A 13,080-nucleotide genomic window follows, 5' to 3' on the forward strand; every position below is an offset into this window, starting at 1 on the left:
ACCTCGTCGGCGGCTAGGAAGAAGGAGAAGCTCGGTCCGGATGCCAGGAAGGGGGTGACGCCTGCGACGCCTGGCCCTGGTCCGAGCAGGACGGAGGAAGGGTCGACCTCCACTCTTTCTCCGATCGATCTGGACGGGTGGCAGAAGCCGACCAAGGTGGCGCGCCGGAGGACGCCGGAAAAGGACGTCTCGGAGGCGGGGGCTAGCTTGCTGGTGGGTGAATCGAGCAGACCCGGTCCGGGTTCTGAGTCGGGGGCCGAGGCGACTCAGTGCGTGGATCGGTCGCTGCCGAATTTGGGCCGGCTTGAAGTTCGGCCCAAGTCCAGTGGAGGCCTTCGACCGAGCGGACCGGGTTCGAGTCCGTTGAAGCGGTTCAGGAGCCCGCCCGGTTTTGAACCGGTTGTTGACCGCTCCATGGGGGATTCTTCGTCTCAAGCTGGGCGGAAGGAGGCGGCCCGAGCGAAGGTGCGGCGGCCGGCGGCTGGATTTCGTGGGAGGAGCCGGAGCTCACCTCCGCCGTTAGCTCCGGTGCGAGGTCGACCTCCCTTGGTGTCGGAGCTTTCCACGGGGGTTGAAGGAGTTCAGTGGTGCGAGCCAACCGTGAGCACCGCGAGCATGGGGAAACTGATCCGGTCGTTATCGGCGGAGGTGGGCGTGCCGGAGTCCGGCAGCGCGCTGGTGCTTGATGTCCAACCGGGTGAGAAGCTGGCGGGGCAGGCTGGTGGGGCGGATGGCAGTGGTGGTGACTCAGAGCAGGGGGAGTGGCCGACTGTGACGCCGACGGGTAGTGAGTTGCAGAAGGTTCATCTGGGCCAAATGGCGCATGGGAGCAGTGCTTGTGACCCTGTGATAAAGGAAATTGGTGTCAATGTGATGGGGGAGGATTCTTCAAGTTGTGGTGGGGATAAGGCTGAGCATGGCACGGGCACATCGGTGAGTTCGTGCCATATGTCACAAGTGAATAGTGGTGGTCAGCACCTTCAAGTTTTGCTTCAATTAATGGCCTCGGCAAAGGGAATTAGTCCTAGTCCTCATTCTCTTAGAGGTGCTGGTTGTATGGATGTGGATGCAGGGGATAGCAACAGATCCGGAGGTGTGGGCTGTTCGGGATTGAAGGGTGATTTATGAAGATCTTACTGTGGAACTGTCGTGGCGCGGGGAAACCATCGTTTGCCCCGGCATTTCGCAGGTTAGTGCAACAACACAACCCGGATGTTTGCATTCTTCTTGAGACCCGGTTGTGTGGTGGCAGTGTACAGAAGGCAAGAAGGGCGGTTCCGAGATCATGGGGGTTCTATGCTGTGGACTCTCAAGGTTTGTCGGGTGGTATAATAGTTATGTGGAGTTTGGGGAGCTACACTTTGGATTGTTTCAATGTCAGCAATCAAGAGGTGATCATGGTGATTTCGGAGGGTGACAGAAGACCTTGGGTTCTTTCAGCTGTTTATGCTAGCACTGACTACAGAGTCAGGAGGGCCCTGTGGGAGGAGGCCTCTCAGATGATTAGTCATGGCCATCCCTTGTTGATGGCTGGTGATTTCAACTGCATTGTGGACTCTCAGGAGAAGATGGGGGGGAATCCATTTTCCCTCAATAGGAAGATCAAGGAATTTCAGGACTTCATCTCAAGCAATGGTTTGATTGATTTGGGCTTCTCCGGACCTAGGTATACATGGTGCAATAATCAGCAGGGGCGGGCACGTGTTTGGGAGAGATTGGACAGAGCTTGTGCCACAGCTGGGTGGGTTCAGTGCTTTCCAGATTATCATGTCAGACACCTGCCGAGGATTGCGTCGGACTATTGTCCATTGCTGGTGAGTACCGAGGCACTTATTCCAGTATGCTCCCCTTTCAGGTTTGAAAAAATTTGGCTCAGCTATCCTAGGTCTTGGGAGATGGTGAGGGAGGCATGGAGATCCCCGGTTAGGGGTGACGCCATGTATCGGGTGTCCCGCAGGCTAGAGTTGACCAGGAGGAGGTTGAGAAGGTGGAATCATGAGGAAGTGGGGAATATATTCAGGAGGACAGAGGAGGAGGAGGAGGCCATTTCCATACTACAGGCCCGGGAGGCACAGGGGGGGGCTATCTGAGGTGGAGGTGGGGGTCTTGAGATCTCATTTGGCGTTACATGATGGCCTTCTTAGACAGCAGGAGACACTATGGAGACAGAAGTCCAGAGTACAGTGGATAGTAGAGGGGGATCGAAATACAAAATTCTTTCATCAGGCTACGGTGATCAGGAGGAACCAGAACAGGATTAGATCTATCAGGAGTGAGGATGGCCAGATGTCAGATGATCCTGCTATGGTCCGGAGGATTGTGGAGAGTTTTTTCAGAGCGAGGTGGACAGAGTCGACTGGAGAGGGGGGCCGGGGGGAGATGGTGATGCCGGCGACGAGGGTGTCAGAGGAGGAGACTGCAGCTTTGATCAGGCCGGTTTCGGCTGAGGAGATTCGGGAGGCGATTTGGTCCCTTGAGGGGGACAAGGCGCCAGGGCCGGATGGATTTCCACCCTTATTCTTTCGGAGGTACTGGTTGATAGTGGGACAGGATGTGACGGCGGCCATACAGCAGTACTTTACCACAGCGATGATGTCAGCGGACTGGCAGCGTACTTTCATTATCCTCATTCCGAAGCGGCGGGATGCTTCTGAGCCAGGGCACTTTCGCCCGATTAGCCTGTGCACCACTATGTACAAGGCTACGGCAAAGATTCTTGCCATTAGGATGCGGGGTATTCTACCGAGGCTGATTAGTCCGGAGCAGGGAGCTTTTATAGGAGGTCGGAGTATATCCGACAATATCATGATTGCTCAGGAGTTCATGTTTGACTTGGAGAGAGCCCCGATGAGGAGGAGCTTGATGGGAGTCAAGCTGGATATGGAGCGGGCCTATGATAGGATACGGTGGGAGTTTGTTCATCAGTCACTGCAGGGGTTTGGCTTTCCTGAGGGGTGGATTCGGTGGATCATGGGCTGTGTTAGGTCTCCATCCTTTGCCATTCTGGTGAACGGTACGCCCTCTCGCTATTTTGTGTCTGTGGGAGGACTACGATAGGGATGCCCCCTATCTCCCTTATTATTTATTATCTGCGCGGATGCACTATCCAGAGCGTTGCGTCAGTCAGTGGTTACTCAGGAGTTGGGGGCTTATAGGCCTGTGGTGGTGGGCCCATCGATCTCCCACTTGCTTTTTGCGGATGACTGTTTGTTGCTAGCTCGTGCGACATGTCGTGATGCTCGGGTGTTGGGTAGGATTCTACTGGATTATTGTGCCATGTCTGGGCAACGGGTTAACTTCTCGAAATCCGCAGCTTGCTTCAGCCCGTCTACCAGGCAGGAGGTGAGACACTCTATCAGTGAGATATTAGGGGTGGGTGAGCATGGAGGTGTGATGAGATACTTGGGGGTCCCGCTCTCAGGCCGGCGTCTGCGAGGGAGCGACTGCTCTTTCCTGGAGGCCACAGTTAGGCAGAGGCTGGAGGGCTGGCAGATGCACTCACTATCCATGATGGGGAGGGTCACTTTGGCTCGGTCGGTACTCTCTTCGATTCCCATTTATTTGGTTTCACATGCTTTTATTCCAGTGTCAGTTTTGAGGTCCATTGAGCAGCTGGTTAGGAATTTCATCTGGGGGAGGCAGGATGGCAGGGGTGGTATCCATTTGTTGGCCTGGGAGGTGGTGTGCCAGCCCACTAGAGATGGAGGTTTGGGGGTGCAGTCACTATTGGTACGGAGGGAGGCTTTATTGGCTCGTCACGTAGCGAGGTATGTTTTGGAGCCTGATTGTATGTGGTCCTCTCTGCTGAGGGCCAAGTATGGGGCCTTGGTTGCTGATGCGAGAGCTGGCCGTCGCCATTCGGTGGTATGGCGGGAGATGTGCGCCAGAGCACGGAGGGTTCTACCGGAGATCAGATGGGTTATAGGTGATGGTCGCTCCGTTGATGTCCTGGAGGATTGCTGGGTGACTGATGTGCCGATTAGCCGTATGCCGACATTGGTGGACTCGGTGCGTCTTGCGGGTCGGAGGGTCAGCGACTTGTTGGATCCAGACGTGGGCAGTTGGAGGGTGGGGCTTGTTCGAGAGGTGTTTGGGGCGCAGTTGGCTGAGATGATTTTGGGTCTTCCGGTGCCTTCCCAGGGGGAGTCTGACAGGTTGGTATGGGTGCCGACGGGGCGATCACAGGTGCGAGCGAGGGATTTGGTCGCCCTCTTCAGTAGAGAGTCACCTAGACGGATGGAGGGAGGCTGGATCTGGAGGATGCGGATACACCCACGGGTGGCGCTATTCATCTGGAAGGTAGCCTGGGGCTGCCTTCCCACTAGGAGTCAGCTAGTCAGGCGGGGCATGAGGGTTCCTCAGGAGTGCGAGGTGTGTCCGGCCAGTGAGGAGTCCATTCAGCACGTGCTTTTGCAGTGCCCTAGGGCTCGAGAGATATGGAGGTCGTCTTCAGCACCTATTCCCCACTTCGTCGGGACGACACAGGATTTCATACAGTTATTGCGGGCTTCGGTTCGGAGTCCTAGGCTGGTGGAGGTGGGCATTACTAGGGCATACCTGGCCTACCATATCTGGTTGGACCGGAATGCTCGTATGTTCGAGGGCAGGAGGTTCTCGGCGAGGATGGTCGCAGAGAGAGCTGTGCTTCAGGCTGGGGAGGTTATCTCTTGCTTTGGCGAGTCTTCACTTGGGATGACTAGGGACATCTGGGGTACCCGCAGTGCTATTTTAGCGCCCAGGTTTGTCATTGTGTCCTGGGTACCCCCACCCCCTGGTTATCTTAAAGTGAATTTTGATGGCAGTGTGATGACGGACAGGAAGTCGGGAGGGGCTGGATTTGTTATACGGGACCATTTTGGGAGTCTGGTCGCAGCAGGAGGCTGGGGCACGACGGGGCTCACGGTCGTTGGGGCAGAGCTGTGGGCTGCCTGGGCGGGTATTTCCTATGCGCGGCGGGTGCTCGAGGCTGGCCGGCTGTATCTTGAGGGGGACTCCTCCGTAGTCATAGACTGGATCCGGGGTGCTGATAGATATGGGGATGGACATCCGCTCATTCGGGAGACCCGCAGACTGGCGATGGAGATGGACGAGTTTATGGCAGTGCACATTTTCCGGGAGGCAAATAGGGCTGCTGACTGGGTTGCCTCCCATGTTGCACGACATTCTGGGGAGATCCATTGGACTTCCACGGTGGAGTTACCGCCACAGCTGTATTATTTACTTTCTTCTGATTTGGCAGGATGTACTCACGTTAGAGCTATATGAATTGCCGTTTTGACCAAAAAAAAAAAAATTAAATATTAAAGATGAGTACTTCTAAATGCTAAAATTGCTATTCCTTACTCGTCGCATATTATTGTCTATGCATGCTTTGCCTCACCCCTTCCCTCCTTTTTCTTTCCCCGAGGCTTCAAACTGTTCGCTTTTCCCTTCCTCCTCCGCCACTTTCGGCACCCGGCGGGAATCTTCTCGCCTTTTCTTCCTCTCTCTCCGCTTTTTTAGTTTCTTTCCAAAATTAGTGATAGCAACTAACATCATCAAGGAAAAGATTTATTAACTTTTCCTTTTCTTCTTCGGTGTTTCTTAGATACCAAACTTGTTCTTAATCCGACGAGAAAAATGGGGTCGGAGGAGAACATGGATTCGTGTGCCCCAGCTCCCGAGCCGGCTGTGGGGGTGTTCCGGGAAGAGCCAAAAAGTCCCCAAAGTACCCCCGACCGAGCCTGCTACCAGAAAAACGTCTGCTTTGGCTGCAACCAAGAGGGGCACTGGGTGCGGGACTGCCCTTTGAGGGCAAGGCCGAGCCCCGGGTCTCCCGGTTCCGCCGCCGCCGGCATCGGGGCGCCGGGTGGCCGGGGGTACCCGGAGAGGCAGTGCCCCTGTGGGCGGGGGCCTTGCATCGTGCTGACATCGAGGACTGAACGCAATCCCAACAGGGATTTCTACCGTTGCCCCGTGAAATCGGTGATTTGTGTTTCATCCATCTTTTTTTTTTGCCGTTTTTGATTACATTATCTGACTTCTCATATGATAAAGATCTCCTTTTGATATGTTTAGACTCGAGTTAGATGCGTCAAAATTGGATTTTTGATTGAATCATATGGGATTTCTAATCTTATTTACTTGAATCTTACTCTGGTTGTGAGCATGTAGGCAGAAAGATCTTATTTTTAGTCTTTTACTTGAAATCTACTTAAAAAATAGAAAAAAAATTATATTTTTTAGTTCAGGTCCGGGAGACTGGGACTTGAACTTCTTTGTTTTGTATGCTTGTACATTTTTCAGATAAAATCAGTAATAACATGCCCGGTGTAGTTGTTCAACTGCTTATTAAACGATTCTTTAAATTTTTTACTTTCTGATTTTACTGCAAGATTGGCAAGAAGTTCTCTCCACTTATGGATTTATTTTTGGCTTAGTATCCGTTCATGAATGTGTACATATATCTTTGTTTTATTTTGGCAATCTACTAGAACTACAATCTGCAATTTTGGTGGATTTTTCTTTCCCTAATTGTATATATATTTTTGAAAATTTAGCTTAAATTCTTCCTTTAAATTCTAGGCCACTGAGAAGTGCAAATTTTTCCTTTGGTGCAACATGGCAAGTCCTAATCAGCAGCATGGTTACAGCAGCCCTACAAAACCCTTTCAACAACGTGGTGCCAAAATCCCTGCAAAGCCTGATCTGCAGCATGGTGCGGGCGAGTCTTCATATCCGACATGCTCTTGTGGTGCTGGAAGATGCAGAGTCCTAACAATGACAGATGGGGAGAATGCTGGTCGTAAATATTTCGCCTGCCGGATAAAGAAGGTAGTGCTGGCTAGCATAAATTCATCCTTATCTTGGAATTGATAGTTAATTGAATACATTGAGATTGCTTTGGGCGTTCAATGAAGTGCAATGATTTGGGTGGACTAGGTGTTGCAATGGTGGGCAGGATCGGATTAGAATGAGTAGATGTAGATGAAGGATAAGGGTTTGCAATTAAGGTAGGATAAAGATTATTCAACTCGATGGGTTGTGAAGGAATGGATGTGAATGGGGATGAGTAGAAAGAGTATGGTTTGGAAGCAAAGTTGGTGAGGGGTTTGTAGGAGGAAGATTAGATTGGGTATCAAGGAATTTTGGAAGAGATTGTTCTAAAGTGGTATTGATGGAAGCAATGATTTTGTTAGTTTTTGATGAAATTTGGAGGCTCAATTAGCGATATGAATTGCGGGTCTAATGAGGATGATTTTGCATGATTGGTTGAGTGAAAGATGGATCTTGGGTCATGGGAACCTGGTTAAGCCACGATTGAACTTGGGAAAGATAAATGACTTGAGCTGGCTCAAAATATGAACGTGATGAGAAGTGGAGTGCATACATCTACCACAATTAGGGATTGAAACTAGTTGGAGAATGATGCAAATGATCCCTTTTACTAGGAAAAACAAAGTTTGAATTCAGTTGGACCTAAAACAAATTGTAAAAAAAAAAATCAAAAACATTACCTTTTGCTGACTGGCGTGGCTAATAGTTTTCTATTAGCAGAAAATTTAAATTGGGCTAAATCAAGCTCAATTACACAATTATTTGGTTAAATCAACTTATTGTAAGTGATCTATGTGATTGTTTTTCGTGTCAAATTGATGGGGGCCAATCGTCGAACTGATGCCCTGATAAGCCCACATCCAGCCCTGAGTTAGTTACTTGTGCTAATCGGCATCACTGTTAGTCATGTCAGTTATGCACAGATTGGCCCAAGCCTAAAGTAAACTATCTTGAACCAAAGGGATCGGGTTGCAGTTGCCCTGTCATGCCAGCTCGACTGTTAGTCGCGCCCCTTGGCCAAACTGCTGCTTTTATGCAAATTGTGGGGATTGGGCTTGCCCTAAGTGCTTAGTCATGCACTGGGGTGTGGTAGACTAAATACAGGAGGTTTCGGCTTGGCTTCGAAAAGAAGATTGAGGCTTTAGGTGCCTTTCCTTGGTTCTAGAAACAAAAGAGCACACCTTACTCGTCTCAAGGGTTTGTTAAAGAAGATAGAAATGCAAGAGTATGATGCAAGACCTTAGGTTTTATTTTGTTTTTGGTTTAGATAATAAAGCAAACAAACTACAAACCAAGCAAGCAAAATATGAGCTAGACAAAAGAAGCATGCATCATTTTGCTAAGGTATAAATAACTAAATGAAAGTATGTATTAAATAAATAAACCCAGAAGGAAACATGCTTGCAATCACCCTATCATGCTAGTAGCCAAACAAGTCCTACTACTTATCATGCATTTCTAATCAACGAAGCATGAATAAACATGTGAACAAGTATCTCATAAAGCTAAGCATAGACTAAACTGGGCAAGTATGATGCTATGAATATAAACTATCAGGTATGGTGCTATGGAACCTAACTAAGCAAGTACCTTGCTATGAATATTAAACAAGCATCATGCCGTGCAAGACCTATCAGTTAATTATGCATAAAGAAGTATTTTATCATGCACCTAAACTACCAAACATGAAGCATAGATTAGCACTACAAGTGGGATTGGAAATTACCTCCTTTTTCCTTCTTTGATGCTTCTCCTAAACTCCTCAAAGCAAAGAAAAGTGAGATAAACAAAGGAAACAAAGCAACAAAACAAAAACTTAATGCTGCTACAAGAAATGAAACTGCTAATCTAATTAGTAGGAAGAGATGCAAGAGATCTATTTTACCACTTAGATGCAATTATTTCTTAGTGGAACCCTATGGGTGTGGGAGTGGCCACTAGGCTTCTAGGTTAGCTAGAACGTAATGAGGAATAAGAGTATAGGTTTCTTTTGGATCTAGGTTAATGGTGGGGAAGGGCCAAAAGGCACACCTGACCACCCCTTCTTGGAGGAGGTCCTAAGGGTAAAAAGGGTGTCTTATCTCTAATAGACTAGGGTTTCATGCATGTATGATGGAAGTAAAAGAAAACAGGAAGAGAGGGAGAGAGGAGAAGGATGTGGCACCCAAAGCTCTTGTTCTTGCTCCTGCAGTGGTTGCAATAGGCTATGCAGGTATACAGATTCAGGTTTCTTATGGGTGGATGAAGGTAGGAGAAGGCATGGGAAGATTATTAGGGTTTCAAGACAAAATTGTGGTAGTCTCCATGTACTTTCTATTTTCTCCCCAATTCCTCCCCTGATTTTAGGGTAGAATAGAGGGTATTTATAGAGGGAGAAGGGTGGTTTAAGGGTTAGGATTGAATGAGGGATAGGATATCCTTAGACCAAAGTGTTGTTATGAAGTGCTAAATGTCCTGATCCCATTGGCTAGAGTGTAAAGAAAGGGACTGATGTTGTGCCTATGCTCAAGGGCTAGGATTTAGTATGAGTGTGTTTCTTGTTTTCCTTTGAGATTCAAGGTCTAGAATTTAGGATTAGATCTCTTTGGATCTAGTGGTTAGGGTTGATGTCAGATGGCATGCTCTTATTGGCTAGAGAGGCGAAGATGAGGATTATAGAGGTGTAGGGCTAAGATTTAAGGAGATTGCATTTCTCTAAATGGATGAGATGAAGGATAGAGGGGAGGGCTAGGATGAGGAGAGAGCATAATGCAAGTATGGAGAGGGATGCTAGATGGAAGAAGAGATAGGCCAATCCCCTCTTCTCCTGGATTGATGATGTTGAGAGGGAATGATCGAGATTTTCTAAAACGGAAGAATAAGATCCAATGGAGGAGGTTAGAACGGCATAGTTGTGTTTTTACTAGATTCAAAGAGGGTTTAAAAGGCTAAATAGGTCATTAGACAAGGGTATGATCACCAAACACACTATACGAAATTTAGTCCAAGGCATGCCATGAAAATGGTATTGAGAGGGGAAGTTTGTTATGTATAACATGTTGCCTTTGTGCATTAGTGGGATTGGGATTTGGTGCAAAAGTGGTAGCATGGGAGAATGGTGTTTGGAAAAATATATGATATTAGAGGTGAGTGTGAGAGATTTGAGTTAGATCTAGGGAGTCATGAAAAAAATTAGGTCCGCCGTTGTACACACACAAAAAAAAAAATAAGTGGAGGTTTATTAAGGTGTCAATTATCACACTAAGTAGTCTAAGGGAGAGGATGATGAAGGCTAAAAAAAGGGTGTTTTAAGCTAGGTGCAGACATTCATGAGATGGAATCTTGTTCATGGTGTGCACCTATGCTATATGAGAGAGGGTAAGGATATCATGGTTGTGGTCATGACAATTGGGTATAGTGTAAGCCTACATTGGGTTCATCTTGGGTCTAAATTTAGATGCGAGTGTGTAGGTTTTAGGCTCTTTAGGTGCATGAGTTGTGCTTGGTCCTTAGGGTTGGGTCAATTGTGCTCGAATTAGGCTGAGTATGATGGGGGTAGGATGAGGTCTAGTCAGACATGATTGGGTTTGATTGGGTCTGATTGGGTTTGATTGAGCAAGATTGGGTATGATCGAGAATGATGGTGTAGGATTGGGTGTCATTGGGTCATCGAGTGTGATTGGGTAGATTGGCTATGATTGGGTGTGATTGGTTTGATTGAGTATATAACATTGCGGCGAGGCTTAAGTTCAATAGGATCAGATTAGCTCAGACTCGGTAGATTGGGACTGACATTGTGTGCGTGGGTGGGAATAGGTCGGATTGGCTGGGAATGGGTTGCATTGGGTTAGATGCAACCAAGCAAGTAGATTATTCACCCTGCTACATTTGGGGGTGTCTACACTTTTCTATAATTCCAAAGTCGGATAATGAGTCTATCGGGTTGTAAGTCGGTGATTTGATAATCAATAGTTAAGTAATAGCGTTTGCTTTGGTGTCTGTTTTACATACTGGCAGTTGCAATCACAAATTTATCATTAGTACTACAAAAGTATGGATGATGAGTTATTTTCTGATTATGAATCTCAAGAAATCTTGAAAGCAGACTCCATAAGCTATCCCGTTAACTTCTTTAACCCATGTTTAAGTCTTCCTTAGAAGAAATGATTCATGTCTAGGAATAGCGTGCTTGCTCTCTTGTTCTTTTTCTTTGCAAGGGCAACAGTTTCCTACTCTAATGTCAATTTTTGTTTATTAAAGTTTTTGCATGGCGAAAGAAAACTGGTGATTCATGATCTCAGTGTCGGTCATCATTTGTAAATAGCTCATACCCATCTTGTGCTAGTTAGGTTCTGATCTCACTGGTGGTTTAATAGTCTAGCCATGTCGATAAACATTTGTGCATGTTTCACAATGCACATTCACTATTTTACCTTTCCCTTTTTATGCACAAAGAGCAACAGCAACTAATCCTTGATAAGTGGCTGACGAGCAGAACTATAGGATAGCCTTAGAAAAGGTTTGCGCAGAACTTAGCCCCTCTTTTTAATGAATCCAGTCAAAACTTTAGTTTGCTTTGCCTTCAGGTTTTGAAACACTTCTCATGTGGCCTTGTTAGACTGCTCTGTGTAAAGCAACTCATTCTGCAGGTGATGCATACTGAATTCAACTATTAATTTTTGCTGTACACTATCTTCTCTGATCATTATGAATTTGTCATGCTTAAGATTTCTTTTTTCCCTTCCTCTTCTACTTCACTCTTTCAGTAGTCAATAAGAAAATTGCGATCGGTGCTCGTTTTCCAGGGTCAAGGAGAGTGCAATCACTTTCAATGGGTTGATGGTCCAGATTTTAGCCTTGCACATGAGGAGCCCAAGAAACGAGCAATGGACAGTGGCACTAAGAACAACGCTTTAGGTGAAAATGGGCATCCAAATTTCATTCTGGTGCCTGAGCCGAAGGAACCCAGAACAAATGATGGTGGAGCAGGTGAGGCAGTGAATGAAGACAAACAGGAGGATATGTTAGAGATGTTACCTGAGGCATCAATTGTTCCAGAATCACCGCCATTATCGCCAAAGAGGCAGAATCAACCTAACATCATGGCAGAACTATCAGGAATTAAAAGACTCAGTTTACATGGTGAGAGCCCAGGTGCATCAAAGCCAGGAAAATGCTGTAGATTTGGTAAAGAGGGGCACTGGATGAGTGAGCGTGTCGGATCTCCCAATTCTCCTTGCTTCAAGTGTGGCAGGTTTGGGCACTGGAAGAAAGATTGCACGGGGTAAACCAGATGGATGATTCCAAAACTGAAATGCCTTTGTCTGGGTTACAAGCTGGTGACTGCACTTGTTCAGTTATATCTAAACTGGGACTATTTCTACACCAATCTGATGTGTCATATCTTTTTATAAGAACTGATCAGGAGTGGCCATCATCATAAGTTGTCCTGTATATATTTATGCGACAAGTAGTTGCCATCCTCTGTTTAGCAGCTTTAGCTTATGTTTCGGAATTAATTAGTAATAGATCCTATTATGTGAAAACTATTAACCTACTTTCTTCCTATCTTGTTATATATGGTTGCAAGGTTTGGCATCAACTGGCCTTTGGTGTATATGGCTTCAGATTTCTGAAAGTCATCCATAATGTAGAAAGGCATTTGTTCAAGACTGAAGCTATTTTTACTTGCCTAATAATGCTTATCTATTGACCAGGTTTATTATTGTTGGTGGGGTGTTTACCCACCATTATAATGCAGGGTTGTGATTATATATACATTACCTTAGAGTGATTTTCCGGTTTGTCGGAGATACCAAGGCCTGCCTGATTGGCTGAAATTCGCTTCTTGCCATCTATGGAGACATCACCCTCTCCCTCTAGGCTGCTTGCTTTTGTTGTTCTTTCTATCTAATTAAGCTGTTGAACCAAGCCTTAGGTAGCTCTTTCGATCTCTCTTTTTTGGCTGGGAAGCAAAGGCAGTTAAAGTGATTTCCCTTTTCTTTTTACCCCTCTCTCTTCAAGGTTTCAAACCTGTTTTCTAGTTGGGAAACACCTTCTCAAATAGATTGCATTTGCATGGGAGAAAAGAAGACAATACAATTGGCTTACCTAACTATCCAAAGCCAAAGATGATCATAGTTTACAATAATTACATATGGTAAACTTGCTAGGTTATGTTTAACTATGAATTTCTTTAGATTCTATGTTGCTATGGGTAATAAAAGAAGTACTGAAACAAAAGATTGGAAAATATTTATTAATTTCATGTTGAGTGCAGTTTTT

The 13,080-nt window shown here is 46.6% G+C and overlaps 2 protein-coding genes across 2 annotated transcripts; both read left to right on the forward strand.

Moving 5' to 3' along the window:
• The first annotated feature begins 1,124 nt into the window (after positions 1-1,124).
• Positions 1,125-2,090, forward strand: LOC149751418 (uncharacterized). The gene has a single exon (XM_089927023.1). It carries the CDS (start codon positions 1,125-1,127, stop codon positions 2,088-2,090), a length of 966 nt encoding a protein of 321 aa, XP_089783149.1.
• A 3,214-nt stretch (positions 2,091-5,304) lies between these two features.
• On the forward strand, positions 5,305-12,465 carry LOC103723908 (uncharacterized). The gene is made up of 3 exons (XM_039116629.3): positions 5,305-5,964; positions 6,565-6,813; positions 11,601-12,465. The coding sequence occupies exons 1-3, from the start codon at positions 5,620-5,622 to the stop codon at positions 12,081-12,083; spliced, it is 1,077 nt and encodes a 358-aa protein (XP_038972557.3). The 5' UTR covers positions 5,305-5,619; the 3' UTR covers positions 12,084-12,465.
• Positions 12,466-13,080: the final 615 nt, after the last annotated feature.

This window comes from Phoenix dactylifera, chromosome 13 (genome assembly GCF_051530095.1).
Source record: "Phoenix dactylifera cultivar Ajwa chromosome 13, Ajwa_hap1_PhDact_Kaust_v1.1, whole genome shotgun sequence".
In the NCBI taxonomy this organism is placed as follows: domain Eukaryota; kingdom Viridiplantae; phylum Streptophyta; class Magnoliopsida; order Arecales; family Arecaceae; genus Phoenix; species Phoenix dactylifera.